The sequence below is a fragment of the Salmo salar genome, chromosome ssa25 (assembly GCF_905237065.1).
Source record: "Salmo salar chromosome ssa25, Ssal_v3.1, whole genome shotgun sequence".
In the NCBI taxonomy this organism is placed as follows: Eukaryota; Metazoa; Chordata; class Actinopteri; order Salmoniformes; family Salmonidae; genus Salmo; species Salmo salar.
This window is the reverse complement of record NC_059466.1, coordinates 47,762,796-47,779,885: the sequence shown is the minus strand read 5'-3', so window position 1 is coordinate 47,779,885 and position 17,090 is coordinate 47,762,796. Positions and strand designations below refer to the sequence as shown.

The 17,090-nt window shown below is 46.1% G+C and overlaps 1 protein-coding gene across 1 annotated transcript in view; it reads left to right on the top strand.

Moving 5' to 3' along the window:
* Positions 1-17,090, top strand: part of LOC106586892 (syntaxin-binding protein 5-like) — a 252,842-nt gene that overhangs the window by 158,142 nt on the left and 77,610 nt on the right. Inside the window, exons 9-14 of the mRNA XM_014174622.2 lie at positions 2,719-2,794; positions 12,557-12,717; positions 13,268-13,340; positions 14,589-14,736; positions 14,859-14,926; positions 15,144-15,184. Coding sequence (XP_014030097.1) covers positions 2,719-2,794; positions 12,557-12,717; positions 13,268-13,340; positions 14,589-14,736; positions 14,859-14,926; positions 15,144-15,184 — 567 coding nt within the window. The remainder of the gene's footprint in view (positions 1-2,718; positions 2,795-12,556; positions 12,718-13,267; positions 13,341-14,588; positions 14,737-14,858; positions 14,927-15,143; positions 15,185-17,090) is intronic.

Below are 17,090 nucleotides of genomic sequence, written 5' to 3'. Positions count from 1 at the left end.
AGTGGGCTAATAGGACTAGAGCAGTTGGCAAATAGGACTGAAGCAGGGGGCTAATAGGACTGGAGCAGTGGGCTAATAGGACTGGAGCAGCGGGCTAATAGGACTGGAGCAGCGGGCTAATAGGACTGGAGCAGCGGGCTAACAGGACTGGAGCAGTGGGCTAATAGGACTGGAGCAAGGGGCTAATAGGTCTGGAGCAGTGGGTGAATAGGACTGGAGCAGTGGGCTAATAGAACTGGAGCAGTGGGCTAATAAGAATGGAGCATGTGGGCTAATAGGACTGGAGGAGTGGGCTAACAGGACTGGAGCAGTGGGCTAATAGGACTGGAGCAGTGGTCTAATAGGACTGGAGCAGTGGACTAAAAGAACTGGAGCAGTGGGCTAATAGGACTGGAGCAGTGGGCTAATAGGACTGGAGCAGTGGGCTAATAGGACTGGAGCAGTGGGCTAATAGGACTGGAGCAGTGGGCTAATAGGACTGGGGCGGTGGGCTAATAGGACTGGAGCAGTGGGCTAATAGGACTGGAGATAGTGGGCTAATAGGCTAATAGGACTGGAGCAGTGGGCTAATAGGACTGGAGCAGTGGGCTAATAGGACTGGAGCAGTGGGCCAATAGGACTGGAGCAGTGGGCTAATAGGTCTGGGGCAGTGGGCTAACAGGACTGGAGCAGTGGGCTAATAGGACTGTAGCATGGGGCTAATAGGACTGGAGCAGTGGGCGAATAGGACTGGAGCAGTGGGCTAATAGAACTGGAGCAGTGGGCTAATAGGACTGGAGCAGTGGGCTAATAGGACTGGAGGAGTGGGCTAACAGGACAGGAGCAGTGGGCTAATAGGACTGGAGGAGTGGGCTAACAGGACAGGAGCAGTGGGCTAATAGGACTGGAGTAGTGGGCTAATAGGACTGGAGCAGTGGGCTAATAGGACTGGAGCAGTGGGCTAAATAACTGGAGCAGTGGGCTAATAGGACTGGAGCAGTGGTCTAATAGGACTGGAGCAGTGGGCTAATAGGACTGGAGAAGTGGGCTAATAGGACTGGAGCTGTGGGCTAATAGGATGGGAGCAGTGGGCTAATAGGACTGGAGATAGTGGGCTAATAGGCTAATAGGACTGGAGCAGTGGGCTAATAGGACTGGAGCAGTGGGCTAATAGGACTGGAGCAGTGGGCTAATAGGACTGGAGAAATGGGCTAATAGGACTGGAGCAGTGGGCTAATAGGACTGGAACAGTGGGCAATTATTTTTATTTTATTTTATTTTATTTTACTTTATATGACTAGGCAGGTCAGAGAGAGAGCGAGAGATTCTTCTTTCACCTCAGCAAGAGACATTCTACTTTGACTCTGTTCTATTCCGCTATGTTCTGTTCTGCTCTGTGTCTTCTCTGTTCTGATCTGCTCTGTTGTGCTCTGTTCTGCCCTATGTTCTGCTGTGTTCTGTTCTACTCTGATTTGCTCTGTTCTGCTCTGTTCTGCTCTGTTCTGCCCTGTGTTCTGCTGTGTTCTTTTCTGCTATGTTCTGCTCTGTTCTACTCTGTTCTACTCTGCTCTGTGTCTTTTCTGCTCTGTGTCTGTTCTGTTCTGCTCTGCTCTACTCTGTTCTGCTCTGTTCTGTTCTGTTCTAGTCTGATCTGTTCTGCTCTGTTCTACTCTGTGTTCTGCTGTTTTCCGCTCTGTTCTGTTTGGTTCTGCTCTGTTCTTTTCTGCTCTGTTTTGCTCTACTCTGTTCTGCTTTGTGTTCTGCTCTGTTCTGCTCAGTTCTACCCTGCTCAGTTCTGCTCTGTTCTGTTTTGTTCTTCTCTGCTCTGTTTTGGTTCTTCTCTGTTCTGCTCTGCTCTATTCTGCTCTGTTTTGGTTCTGCTCTGTTCTGTTCTTCTCTGCTCTGCTCGATGTAGATTATTATGACTTGAGGTTGTATTATCTCTTTCATATGTAGGCTTATTAGCTGTTTAAACTGCATTTTCTGATTCATATGTAGGCTTATTAGCTGTTTAAACTGCATTTTCTGTTTCATATGTAGGCTTATTAGCTGTTTACACTGTATTTTGAGAAGGATGTTTTGTCATGAATACCGTAAGAGATGAACCCAGTATCCTGGATGATATGCCAGGTCAGATCCCAGAGGGAGGTATACTGCCTTACAGTGGTTCTTCCTTTACAAGTGGCGGCGTACTACAGCACATCTTGCAGGGTGCCGCCGAATTCTATGGCAAGTTATTTTAAGTGTCAGCCATTGTTGCCAGAATGATGCAATTTACCACAATCTGTCACCATCTACCAGAAACTGTAGCGGCATAAACTCAAAACTTTTAAATGAAGAACCACTGTACATACAGTAGACTTCAGAAGAGGTAAACATTGTAAACGACTTACATCTAGGTCACCCACCGCCGCCACATTATTCAACATGTTCTATTCTACTTCCCTCCACTCCCCAGCTTGTTAATCACAGTTAGCATAGGAATTAGATAGAAACAGATGCTTTGATGAGGAAAAGAGACAAAATGTGTTGTTGAACAGAATATGCAAACTCACACAGAGGTTATTCTACTGTATTACTAAATTCCATTACAGTTTGATCAGTTTAGAATTACAGTTGATGACAGTGATTTGAAAGACTGAGAGATTCTAATAACTCTTATTATCAAAGTATAAAAACTGTAAACATTTAAAGGGATAGTCCACTTTTTGAGATGTTCCCTTTTCTCGTCTCCCCTAGGGAAGATACTGAAGGAAGGGAGGAAGGAGTCGTGTAAGCCCATCCTCAAGGTGGAATACAAGACCTCCAGAAACAGGTAACCCATGAGCCTCTAACAGGTAAACCAGAAGCATGTAACAGGTAAACCATGTGTCTCTAACTTCATAGGGCTAGGACCCTTTTTTCTCAATTTCCACTTTGATTTATGTGCCCAAAGTAACCTGCCTGTTGCTCAGGCCCTGAAGCCAGGATATGCATATAATTGGTACCATTGGAAAGAACACTTTGCAGTTTGTAGAAATTGTAAAATAATGTAGGAGAATATAACACAATAAATATGGTAGGAGAAAATCCAAAGAAAAACCAACCAGATTCTGGGGCATACTCAATTCTAGCTCCCAGGATGCAAATCCTATGGCTTCTACAGGGTGTCAGCAGTCTATGTTCAAGGTTTCAGGGTTGTAACTTCCAAAACTAATAAGAAATATGAGTTTCAGTACAGGGACACAGTCTTGGAAATGTGTGTATGCTCGCGCGATGAAGACAGAACGCACCTGCTAAAATTGTTTTCCTTTTGAACATACTTCTTTCAGTTAGAAATATTATAGTTTGATTACATTTTAGGGTATCTGAGAAGTAACTAGAAACATATTTTGACTTGCTGAAACAAAGTTTAGAGGTAGATTTTTGGATTCCGTTCTTTGCATGTTGAACGAGTGGATTACTCAAATCGACGACGCCAACTAAACAGCCTTTTTGGGATTAGAAGAAGGATTTTATCTAACAAAATGACACTACATGTTATAGCTGGGACCCTTTGGATGACAAATCAGAGGAAGATTTTCAAAAAGTAAGTGAATATTTAATCGCTATTTGTAAATTTATGAAACCTGTGCCAGTGGAACAATATTTTGATGTTGGGCGCCATCCTCAATCAATCGCATGGTATGCTTTCGCTGTAATAGCTACTGTAAATCGGACAGTGCAGTTAGGTTAACAAAAATTTAAGTTTTCAACCGATATAAGACACTTGTATGTACCTAAATGTTTAATATACATAATGTTTATGATTATTTATTTCAATTGTTCGCCCTCCAGTTTCACCGGAAGTTGTCCCGCTAGCGGGGACACATTAGTCATAACCCATTTTCTAGGAAGTGTTTAGATAAATGTTTTTGCCCTCTTTTCCATTCACCCTCAAATACAGAGAAGTTCTCTTTGATATTGCACCAAACAAATTAATGTCAAAAGCAGTCCTCGTGTAGTGCAAATTAATTTAAATTTTCAATGTTTGTATTTGCCCAAAACTATTTTGATGTGCTTCTGAAATGAAACTCAGTATGAACATGTTCCAGATAGGTCTGAGTCATCCATCTGCAGGCTTTATATCACACCAGAAGACAATTAACAGTACAGGGAGCCTTTTAAAAGCATTTCATATCTCCACCCACGGGATTGAGAGGAGAGCCTCTGAACTTCCTATCGAGATTCATGATCTTTGTTGTCAGTTGAAGTTGGAAGTTTTACATACACCTTAGCCAAATACATTTCAACTCAGTTTTATACAATTCCTGACATTTAATCCTAGTAAAGATTCCTGTCATAGGTCAGTTAGGATCACCACTTTATTTTAAGAATGTGAAATGTCAGAATAATAGTAGAGAGAATGATTTTTTTCAGCTTTCATCACATTCCCAGTGGGTCGGACATTTACATACACTCAATTCGTATTTGGTAGCATTGCCTTTAAATTGTTTAACTTGGGTAAAATGTTTCGGATAGTCTTCCCACAATATGTTGGGTGAATTTTGGCCCATTCCTCCTGACAGAGCTGGTGTAACTGAGTCAGGTTTATGGGTATACTTGCTCGCACACTCTTTTTCAGTTCTGCCCACAAATTTTCTATAGGGTTGAGGTCAGGGCTTTGTGATGGCCACTCCAATACCTTGACTTTGTTGTCCTTAAGCCATTTTGCCACAACTTTGGAAGTATGCTTGGGGTCATTGTCCATTTGGAAAACCCATTTGCGACCAAGCTTTAACTTCCTGATTGATGTCTTGAGATGTTGCTTTAATATATCCACATCATTCTCTCTCCTCATGATGCCATCTATTTTGTGAAGTGCACCAGTCCCTCCTGCAGCAAAGCACCCCCCACAACATGATGCTGCCACCCCCGTGCTTCACGGTTGGTATGGTGTTCTTCAGCTTGCAAGCCTCCCCCTTTTTCCTCCAAACATAACGATGTTCATCAGACCAGAGGACATTTCTCCAAAAAGTTCGATCTTTGTCCCCATGTGCAGTTGCAAACCGTAGTCTGGCATTTTTATGGTGGTTTTGGAACAGCGGCCTTTCAGGTTATGTCGATATAGCACTCGTTTTACTGTGGATATAGATACTTTTGTACCTGTTTCCTTCAGCATCATCACAAGGTCTTTTGCTGTTGTTCTGGGATTGATTTGCACTTTTCGCACCAAAGTATTTTCATCTCTAGGAGACAGAACACTTCTCCTTCCTGAGCGGTTTGATGATTGCGTGGTCGAATGGTGTTTATACTTGCGTACCATTGTTTGTACAGATGAACGTGGTACCTTCAGGCATTTGGAAATTGCTCCCAAGGATTAATCAGACTTGTGGAGGTCTACAGTTTTTATTCTGAGGTCTTGGCTGATTTCTTTTGATTTCCACATGATGTCAAGCAAAGAGGCATTGAGTTTGAAGGTAGGCCTTGAAATACATCCACAGGTACACCTCCAATTGACTCAAATGATGTCAATTAGCCTATCAGAAGCTTCTAAAGCCATGACATCATTTTCAGCAAATTTTCCAAGCTGTTTAAAGGCACAGTCAACTTGGTGTATGTAAACTTCTGACCCACTGGAATGGTGATAAAGTGAATTATAAGTAATATAATCTGTCTGTAAACAGTTGTTGGAAAAATTACTTGTGTCATGCACGAAGTAGATGTCCTAACCGACTTTCCAAAACTATAGAAATTTGTGGAGTGGTTGAAACACGTGTTTTAATGACTCCAACCTAAGTGTATGTAAACTTCTGACTTCAACTGTATAGAAAAGCAAATTAAGAAAATGTGAGTCAAGTACTCACAGTGACACCCACTTTAGACTGGGACAGAGACAGCCACTTTAGACAGGGACAGTGACACCCACTTTAGACTGGGACAGTGACACCCTCTTTAGACTGGGACAGTGACACCCACTTTAGACTGGGACAGTGACACCCACTTTAGACTGGGACAGTGACAGCCACTTTAGACTGGGACAGTGACATCCACTTTAGACTGGGACAGTGACACCCACTTTAGACTGAGACAGTGACCCCCACTTTAGACTGGGACAGTGACCCCCACTTTAGACTGGGACAGTGACAGCCACTTTAGACTGGGACAGTGACCCCCACTTTAGACTGGGACAGTGACACCCACTTTAGACTGGGACAGTGACAGCCACTTTAGACTGGGACAGTGACAGCCACTTTAGACTGGGACAGTGACACCCACTTTAGACTGGGACAGTGACACCCACTTTAGACTGGGACAGTGACAGCCACTTTAGACTGGGACAGTGACATCCACTTTAGACTGGGACAGTGACAGCCACTTTAGACTGAGACAGTGACCCCCACTTTAGACTGGGACAGTGACCCCCACTTTAGACTGGGACAGTGACAGCCACTTTAGACTGGGACAGTGACCCCCACTTTAGACTGGGACAGTGACACCCACTTTAGACTGGGACAGTGACAGCCACTTTAGACTGGGACAGTGACAGCCACTTTAGACTGGGACAGTGACACCCACTTTAGACTGGGACAGTGACACCCACTTTAGACAGGGACAGAGACCCCCACTTTAGACTGGGACAGTGACACCCACTTTAGACTGGGACAGTGACACCCACTTTAGACTGGGACAGTGACACCCACATTAGACTGGGACAGTGACACCCACTTTAGACTGGGACAGTGACCCCCACTTTTGACTGGGACAGTGACACCCACTTTAGACTGGGACAGTGGCACCCACTTTAGACTGGGACAGTGACACCCATTTTAGACTGGGACAGTGACACCCACTTTAGACTGGGACAGTGACAGACATTTTAGACTGGGACAGTGACCCCCACTTTAGACTGGGACAGTGACACCCACTTTAGACTGGCACAGTGACCCCCACTTTAGACTGGGACAGTGACACCCACTTTAGACTGGGACAGTGACACCCACTTTAGACTGGGACAGTGACCCCCACTTTAGACTGGGACAGTGACCCCCACTTTGACTGGGACAGTGACAGCCACTTTAGACTGGGACAGTGACCCCCACTTTAGACTGGGACAGTGACACCCACTTTAGACTGGGACAGTGACACCCACTTTAGACTGGGACAGTGACCCCCACTTTAGACTGGGACAGTGACACCCACTTTAGACTGGGACAGTGACACCCACTTTAGACTGGGACAGTGAGCCCCACTTTAGACTTGGACTGTGACACCCACTTTAGACTGGAACAGTGACCCCCACTTTAGACTGGGACAGTGACAGCCACTTTAGACAGGGACAGTGACCCCCACTTTAGACTGGGACAGTGACACCCACTTTAGACTGGGACAGTGACCCCCACTTTAGACTGGGACAGTGACCCCCACTTTAGACTGGGACAGTGACCCCCACTTTAGACTGGGACAGTGACACCCACTTTAGACTGGGACAGTGACACCCACTTTAGATTGGGACAGTGACAGCCACTTTAGACTGGGACAGTGACACCCACTTTAGACTGGGACAGTGACCCCCACTTTAGACTGGGACAGTGAGCCCCACTTTAGACTGGGACAGTGACACCCTCTTTAGACTGGAACAGTGACCCCCACTTTAGACTGGGACAGTGACAGCCACTTTAGACTGGGACAGTGACCCCTACTTTAGACTGGGACAGTGACCCCCACTTTAGACTGGGACAGTGACACCCACTTTAGACTGGGACAGTGACACCCACTTTAGACTGGGACAGTGACCCCCACTTTAGACTGGGACAGTGACCCCCACTTTAGACTGGGACAGTGAAACCCACTTTAGACTGGGACAGTGACACCCACTTTAGACTGGGACAGTGACAGCCACTTTAGACTGGGACAGTGACACCCACTTTAGACTGGGACAGTGACCCCCACTTTAGACTGGGACAGTGACCCCCACTTTAGACTGGGACAGTGACAGCCACTTTAGACTGGGACAGTGACACCCACTTTAGACTGGGACAGTGACCCCCACTTTAGACTGGGACAGTGACACCCATTTTAGACTGGGACAGTGACACCCACTTTAGACTGGGACAGTGACAGACATTTTAGACTGGGACAGTGACCCCCACTTTAGACTGGGACAGTGACACCCACTTTAGACTGGCACAGTGACCCCCACTTTAGACTGGGACAGTGACACCCACTTTAGACTGGGACAGTGACACCCACTTTAGACTGGGACAGTGACCCCCACTTTAGACTGGGACAGTGACCCCCACTTTGACTGGGACAGTGACAGCCACTTTAGACTGGGACAGTGACCCCCACTTTAGACTGGGACAGTGACACCCACTTTAGACTGGGACAGTGACACCCACTTTAGACTGGGACAGTGACCCCCACTTTAGACTGGGACAGTGACCCCCACTTTAGACTGGGACAGTGACACCCACTTTAGACTGGGACAGTGACACCAACTTTAGACTGGGACAGTGAGCCCCACTTTAGACTTGGACTGTGACACCCACTTTAGACTGGAACAGTGACCCCCACTTTAGACTGGGACAGTGACAGCCACTTTAGACAGGGACAGTGACCCCCACTTTAGACTGGGACAGTGACACCCACTTTAGACTGGGACAGTGACCCCCACTTTAGACTGGGACAGTGACCCCCACTTTAGACTGGGACAGTGACCCCCACTTTAGACTGGGACAGTGACCCCCACTTTAGACTGGGACAGTGACACCCACTTTAGACTGGGACAGTGACACCCACTTTAGATTGGGACAGTGACAGCCACTTTAGACTGGGACAGTGACACCCACTTTAGACTGGGACAGTGACCCCCACTTTAGACTGGGACAGTGAGCCCCACTTTAGACTGGGACAGTGACACCCACTTTAGACTGGAACAGTGACCCCCACTTTAGACTGGGACAGTGACAGCCACTTTAGACTGGGACAGTGACCCCTACTTTAGACTGGGACAGTGACCCCCACTTTAGACTGGGACAGTGACACCCACTTTAGACTGGGACAGTGACACCCACTTTAGACTGGGACAGTGACCCCCACTTTAGACTGGGACAGTGACCCCCACTTTAGACTGGGACAGTGAAACCCACTTTAGACTGGGACAGTGACACCCACTTTAGACTGGGACAGTGACAGCCACTTTAGACTGGGACAGTGACACCCACTTTAGACTGGGACAGTGACCCCCACTTTAGACTGGGACAGTGACCCCCACTTTAGACTGGGACAGTGACAGCCACTTTAGACTGGGACAGTGACCCCCACTTTAGACTGGGACAGTGACACCCACTTTAGACTGGGACAGTGACAGCCACTTTAGACTGGGACAGTGACACCCACTTTAGACTGGGACAGTGACACCCACTTTAGACTGGGACAGTGACAGCCACTTTACACTTGGACAGTGACCCCCACTTTAGACTGGGACAGTGACACCCACTTTAGACTGGGACAGTGACAGCCACTTTAGACTGGGACAGTGACAGCCACTTTAGACTGGGACAGTGACACCCACTTTAGACTGGGACAGTGACACCCACTTTAGACTGGGACAGTGACCCCCACTTTAGACTGGGACAGTGACACCCACTTTAGACTGGGACAGTGACACCCACTTTAGACTGGGACAGTGACCCCCACTTTAGACTGGGACAGTGACAGCCACTTTAGACTGGGACAGTGACCCCCACTTTAGACTGGGACAGTGACACCCACTTTAGACTGGGACAGTGACACCCACTTTAGACTGGGACAGTGACCCCCACTTTAGACTGGGACAGTGACAGCCACTTTAGACTGGGACAGTGACCCCCACTTTAGACTGGGACAGTGACAGCCACTTTAGACTGGGACAGTGACCCCCACTTTAGACTGGGATATTGACACCCACTTTAGACTGGGACAGTGACACCCACTTTAGACTGGGACAGTGACCCCCACTTTAGACTGGGACAGTGACAGCCACTTCAGACTGGGACAGTGACCCCCACTTTAGACTGGGACAGTGACCCCCACTTTAGACTGGGACAGTGACAGCCACTTTAGACTGGGACAGTGACCCCCACTTTAGACTGGGACAGTGACACCCACTTTAGACTGGGACAGTGACACCCACTTTAGACTGGGACAGTGACACCCACTTTAGACTGGGACAGTGACACCCACTTTAGACTGGGACAGTGACCCCCACTTTAGACTGGGACAGTGACACCCACTTTAGACTGGGACAGTGACACCCACTTTAGACTGGGACAGTGACACCCACTTTAGACTGGGACAGTGACACCCACTTTAGACTGGGACAGTGACACCCACTTTTGACTGGGACAGTGACACCCACTTTAGACTGGGACAGTGACACCCACTTTAGACTGGGACAGTGACCCCCACTTTAGACTGGGACAGTGACACCCACTTTAGACTGGGACAGTGACACCCACTTTAGACTGGGACAGTGACACCCACTTTAGACTGGGACAGTGACCCCCACTTTTGACTGGGACAGTGACACCCACTTTAGACTTGGACAGTGACACCCACTTTAGACTGGGACAGTGACACCCACTTTAGACTGGGACAGTGACAGCCATTTTAGACTGGGACAGTGACACCCACTTTAGACTGGGACAGTGACACCCACTTTAGACTGGGACAGTGACCCCCACTTTAGACTGGGACAGTGACCCCCACTTTAGACTGGGACAGTGACAGACATTTTAGACTGGGACAGTGACACCCACTTTAGACTGGCACAGTGACCCCCACTTTAGACTGGGACAGTGACACCCACTTTAGACTGGGACAATGACACCCACTTTAGACTGGGACAGTGACACCCACTTTAGACTGGGACAGTGACACCCACTTTAGACTGGGACAGTGACCCCCACTTTGACTGGGACAGTGACAGCCACTTTAGACTGGGACAGTGACCCCCACTTTAGACTGGGACAGTGACCCCCACTTTAGACTGGGACAGTGACCCCCACTTTAGACTGGGACAGTGACACCCACTTTAGACTGGGACAGTGACCCCCACTTTAGACTGGGACAGTGACCCCCACTTTGACTGGGACAGTGACAGCCACTTTAGACTGGGACAGTGACCCCCACTTTAGACTGGGACAGTGACACCCACTTTAGACTGGGACAGTGACACCCACTTTAGACTGGGACAGTGACCCCCACTTTAGACTGGGACACTGACACCCACTTTAGACTGGGACAGTGACACCCACTTTAGACTGGGACAGTGAGCCCCACTTTAGACTGGGACAGTGACACCCACTTTAGACTGGGACAGTGACCCCCACTTTAGACTGGGACAGTGACACCCACTTTAGACTGGGACAGTGACACCCACTTTAGACTGGGACAGTGACCCCCACTTTAGACTGGGACAGTGACCCCCACTTTGACTGGGACAGTGACAGCCACTTTAGACTGGGACAGTGACCCCCACTTTAGACTGGGACAGTGACACCCACTTTAGACTGGGACAGTGACACCCACTTTAGTCTGGGACAGTGAGCCCCACTTTAGACTGGGACAGTGACACCCACTTTAGACTGGGACAGTTACCCCCACTTTAGACTGGAACAGTGACACCCACTTTAGACTGGGACAGTGACACCCACTTTAGACTGGGACAGTGACCCCCACTTTAGACTGGGACAGTGACACCCACTTTAGACTGGGACAGTGAGCCCCACTTTAGACTGGGACAGTGAGCCCCACTTTAGACTGGGACAGTGACACCCACTTTAGACTGGGACAGTGACACCCACTTTAGACTGGGACAGTGACACCCACTTTAGACTGGGACAGTGACACCCACTTTAGACTGGGACAGTGACCCCCACTTTAGACTGGGACAGTGACACCCATTTTAGACTGGAACAGTGACACCCACTTTAGACTGGGACAGTGACACCCACTTTAGACTGGGACAGTGACCCCCACTTTAGACTGGGACAGTGACCCCCACTTTAGACTGGGACAGTGACAGCCACTTTAGACTGGGACAGTGACCCCCACTTTAGACTGGGACAGTGACCCCCACTTTAGACTGGGACAGTGACACCCACTTTAGACTGGGACAGTGACAGCCACTTTAGACTGGGACAGTGACCCCCACTTTAGACTGGGACAGTGACCCCCACTTTAGACTGGGACAGTGACCCCCACTTTAGACTGGGACAGTGACACCCACTTTAGACTGGGACAGTGACACCCACTTTAGACTGGGACAGTGAGCCCCACTTTAGACTGGGACAGTGACCCCCACTTTAGACTGGGACAGTGACCCCCACTTTAGACTGGGACAGTGACCCCCACTTTAGACTGGGACAGTGACCCCCACTTTAGACTGGGACAGTGACAGCCACTTTAGACTGGGACAGTGACCCCCACTTTAGACTGGGACAGTGACCCCCACTTTAGACTGGGACAGCAGTGAGCACTACGGCACCTTCTCTGTATCCACAGCAATTAGTCCTATGGCATCTACTCTGTTTCCACAGCAGTGAGCCCTATGGCATCTTCTCTGTTTCCACAGCAGTGAGCCCTACATCATCTTTTCTGGGGGTCTGTCGTACGACAAGGTTGGGGGGCGGAGACCCACCCTGACCATCATGCATGGCAAGGCCGTCACGGTGCTGGAGATGGACCACCCTATCGTAGAGTTCATGGTGCTCTGTGACACCCCATACTCCAACGGTGAGTTGAGGGGCAATAGTCATTAGCTGGGGTTTGAAGGATTAAGTAAAATCTCTCTCTCTTTCTCTCTCTCTCTCTCTCTCTCTCTCTCTCTCTCTCTTTCCATCCAACCCTCCCTCCCTCGCTCTCTTTCTCACCCTCCCTCCCTCACTCTCTTTCCCTCCCTCCCTCCCTCCCTCCCTCGCTTTCTTTCTCTCCCTCCCTCTCTCACTGTCTTTCTCGCCCTCCCTCCATCCCCTATCTTCCTCTCTCTCTCCCTCCCTCTTTCTCCCTCTCCCTCTCGCCAACCATCCCTGCCTTCCTTCCTTCCTTCCTTCCTTCCTTGTAACGAGATGGTAACGAGTGTCACTGTGAGACCTTAATGACTCTCTCTGTTTTGTCTGTCACACACCTGTGGAGAACAGAGGAACATACATATATACATATATATATAACATACATCAAATACACACATATGTTACTCTGTGGAGATATATAAACATACAGTATATTTCATTTTTATTCTTGTGTATGTATTTAATGTATTTGTTCTCTGTGATACTTTCTACAGAGATCCAGGATCCCTATGCAGTGGTGCTGCTTTTAGAAAAGGACTTCATCATGGTTGATCTGACACAGAGCAAGTATGTACACACACACACACACACACACACACACACACACACACACACACACACACACACACACACACACACACACACACACACACACACACACACACACACACACACACACACAGGCTCCTGCTGTGGTCCATAGGAAACCAGGCTGTCACCTCCTGATGTGACTAGATGTGACTCCATCTTCTCACAGCTGTCTAGGTGTCACCGTCAGGCCAAATGTTAGACATCACCAGGGGGAATAACATTCCTCTATCAACACATCACAAATACAACTATAATTGTCCCAGACAGCATCCTACCACATACAACTATAATAGTCCCAGACAGCATCCCATCACATCACAACTATAATAGTCCCAGACAGCATCCCACCACATCACAACTATAATAGTCCCAGACAGCATCCCACATAAAACTAAAATAGTCCCAGACAGCATCCCAACACATAAAACTATAATAGTCCCAGACAGCATCCCACCACATAAAACTAAAATAGTCCCAGACAGCATTCCACCACATAAAACTATAATAGTCCCAGACAGCATCCCACCACATAAAACTATAATAGTCCCAGACAGCATCCCACCACATAAAACTATAATAGTCCCAGACAGCATCCCATCACATCACAACTATAATAGTCCCAGACAGCATCCCACCACATCACAACTATAATAGTCCCAGACAGCATCCCACCACATAAAACTAAAATAGTCCCAGACAGCATCCCACCACATAAAACTAAAATAGTCCCAGACAGCATCCCACCACATGAAACTAAAATAGTCCCAGACAGCATCCCACCACATCACAACTATAATAGTCCCAGACAGCATCCCACCACATCACAACAATCTGTGTTTACATGATTACAACGTTGATATGGAATAGTGCTTGGACAGTTAACTGCTGTCTTGGGTGTCTTGGGTGGTGTTCTGCTCTGCTACCACCAAAGTGTTGAAATATCCATCAAATGCCCATTAGATATCCACAAACTACACTATTCACAGTTCGAGCATATTGGACCTTTTGCTTATTTGTCATTTCAATAGGTTGGTGATAACGTTCCGTAGCAGTCACACACACACACACACACACACACACACACACACACACACACACACACACACACACACACACACACACACACACACACACACACACACACACACACACACACACACATATTTCCCTGTGAGAACGCGACATGCACATTATATAACTTTTCTTTCCCCTCTCCCTTTGCAGTTTCCCCATCTTTGAGAACCCATACCCCATGGACATCCACGAGTCTCCTGTCACCTGTACGGCCTACTTCGCCGAGTGTCCCCCGGACATCATCCCAGTCCTCTACTCCGTAGGAGCCAAGCAGAAGAAGACCGGCTACAGCCACAAGGTACGCTACAGGTCATAGGCCAGACAATGACAAAGTAAAACTAAAGCAAAAATACATTTAAAAAAAAATCACTTCCGTTCTGGAACTTTTCAGTCCATGACCGACTGTCTTATTCCTGACAGGAGTGGCCAGTGAGTGGCGGTACGTGGACGTTAGGCTCACAGACCTACCCAGAGGTCATCGTCACAGGGTGAGTCGGTGGGTTCCGTACTGTTGGAGACTTTGTTGTCAAAGTGTGTGAACTAACACGCAGCGGCTGGTTCTATTCATTAAAGACAGGAAGTAATACAGTTTTCCTCTGCTCCCCTTGTGTTTGTCGTTGATAAAAGCAGTAGAGTGAGTTTCATTCAGTATTGGACACGGACCGTTGTCTTGACCTTTTCCCCTGTCTTTTATTCTTTATGCAGACACGCAGACGGAACCGTAAAGTTTTGGGACGCTTCTGCAAGTAAGTTCACTCTCTCCCTCCTGTTCTTATGTTGAATATCAACAATACTAACACTACTATACTATCAACGATACTAACACTACTATAATAGCAACAATACTAACACTACTATAATCTCAACAATACTATATTATTATATTATTAAAAATACTAACACTACTCTAGTATCAACAATACTCAACAATACTATAATATCAGCAATACCAGCGCTGCTATAGTATCAACAATACTATAGTATTGCCAATACTCGGCGGTACTATATTAGCAACAATGATAGCACTACTATAGTATCAACAATACTCAACAATACTATATTATCAACAATGCTAACACTACTATAGTATCAACAATACGCAACAATACTATATTATTAACAATACTGGTGCTACTATAGTACCAGCAATGCTCAACAATACTATATTATTAGCAATACTAACACTACTACAGTATCAACAATACCATAGTATTAACGATACTCAACAATATTAGCACTACTATATCATTAACAATACTCAACAATACTATATTACCGTCAATACTAGCACCGCTATAATATCAACAATGCTCGCCAATACTACCACTACTATAGTATCAACAGTACTCAACACTACTCTATTATCAGCAATACTAAAACTACTATATTATCATTAATACTCAACAATACTATATTATCGACAATACTAGCGCTACTATAATATCGACACTACTGACATCACCATATTATCAACAATACTCAACAATACTAACACTGCTATAATATTGACAATACGTGACAACACTAGCACTACTATAATATCAAAAATACAAACACTACTATAGTAGTGACAATACTCAACAATACTAGCACTACTATATTATCAACAATACTTGACAATACTATATTATCAACAATACGAACACTACTATAGTAGTGACAATACTCAACAATACTAGCACTACTATATTAGCAACAATAAGCAACAGTACTAACACTACTATATTATCAACAATGCTCGACAATACTATATTGTCAACAATACTAACACTACTATAATATCAACAATACTCAAAAATACTAACACTACTATATTATCGACAATACCCAACAACACTAGCACTACTATATTATCAACAAGAATCAGCACTACTCTATTATCAACAATACTAACACTACTATATTATCAACAATACTGACACCACCATATTATCGACAATGCTCAACAATACTAACACTGCTATAATATCGGCACTACTCGACACTACTAGCACTACAATAATATCAACAATACCAGCACTGCTATATTATTAACAATACCCGACCGTACTAACACTACTATATTATCAACAATACTAGCACTGCTGTATTATCGACAATACTAACACTACTATATTATTGCCAATACTCAACAATACTATCGTCGCTATAATATCAACAATACTATCACTGCTATATTATCACAATACTCACCGGTGCTAACACTACTATATTATCAACAGTACTCCACAGTACTAACACTACTATATTATCGGCAATACTCAGCGATACTAGCACGTCTATATTATCGGCAATACTCGACAATACTAGCACTAGTATATTATCAACAATACTATTGCTACCATATTATCGGCAATACTCGTCAATACTAACACCACTATATTATCGGCGCTACTCAACAATACTAACACTTCTATATGATCAACAATGCTCGACGGTACTAGCGCTGGTATATTATCGCCAACACTCGAAAATACTAGCGCTACGATACTATCGGCAATACTATCGCCACTATAGTGTCGGCAATACTCGACAATACTGGCACCGCAATAGTAGCGACAATACTCGACAATACGTACACCACTATAGCATTGGCAATACTCAACAATACTATCACTACTATAGTATCGACAACTCTAACACTACTCTAAT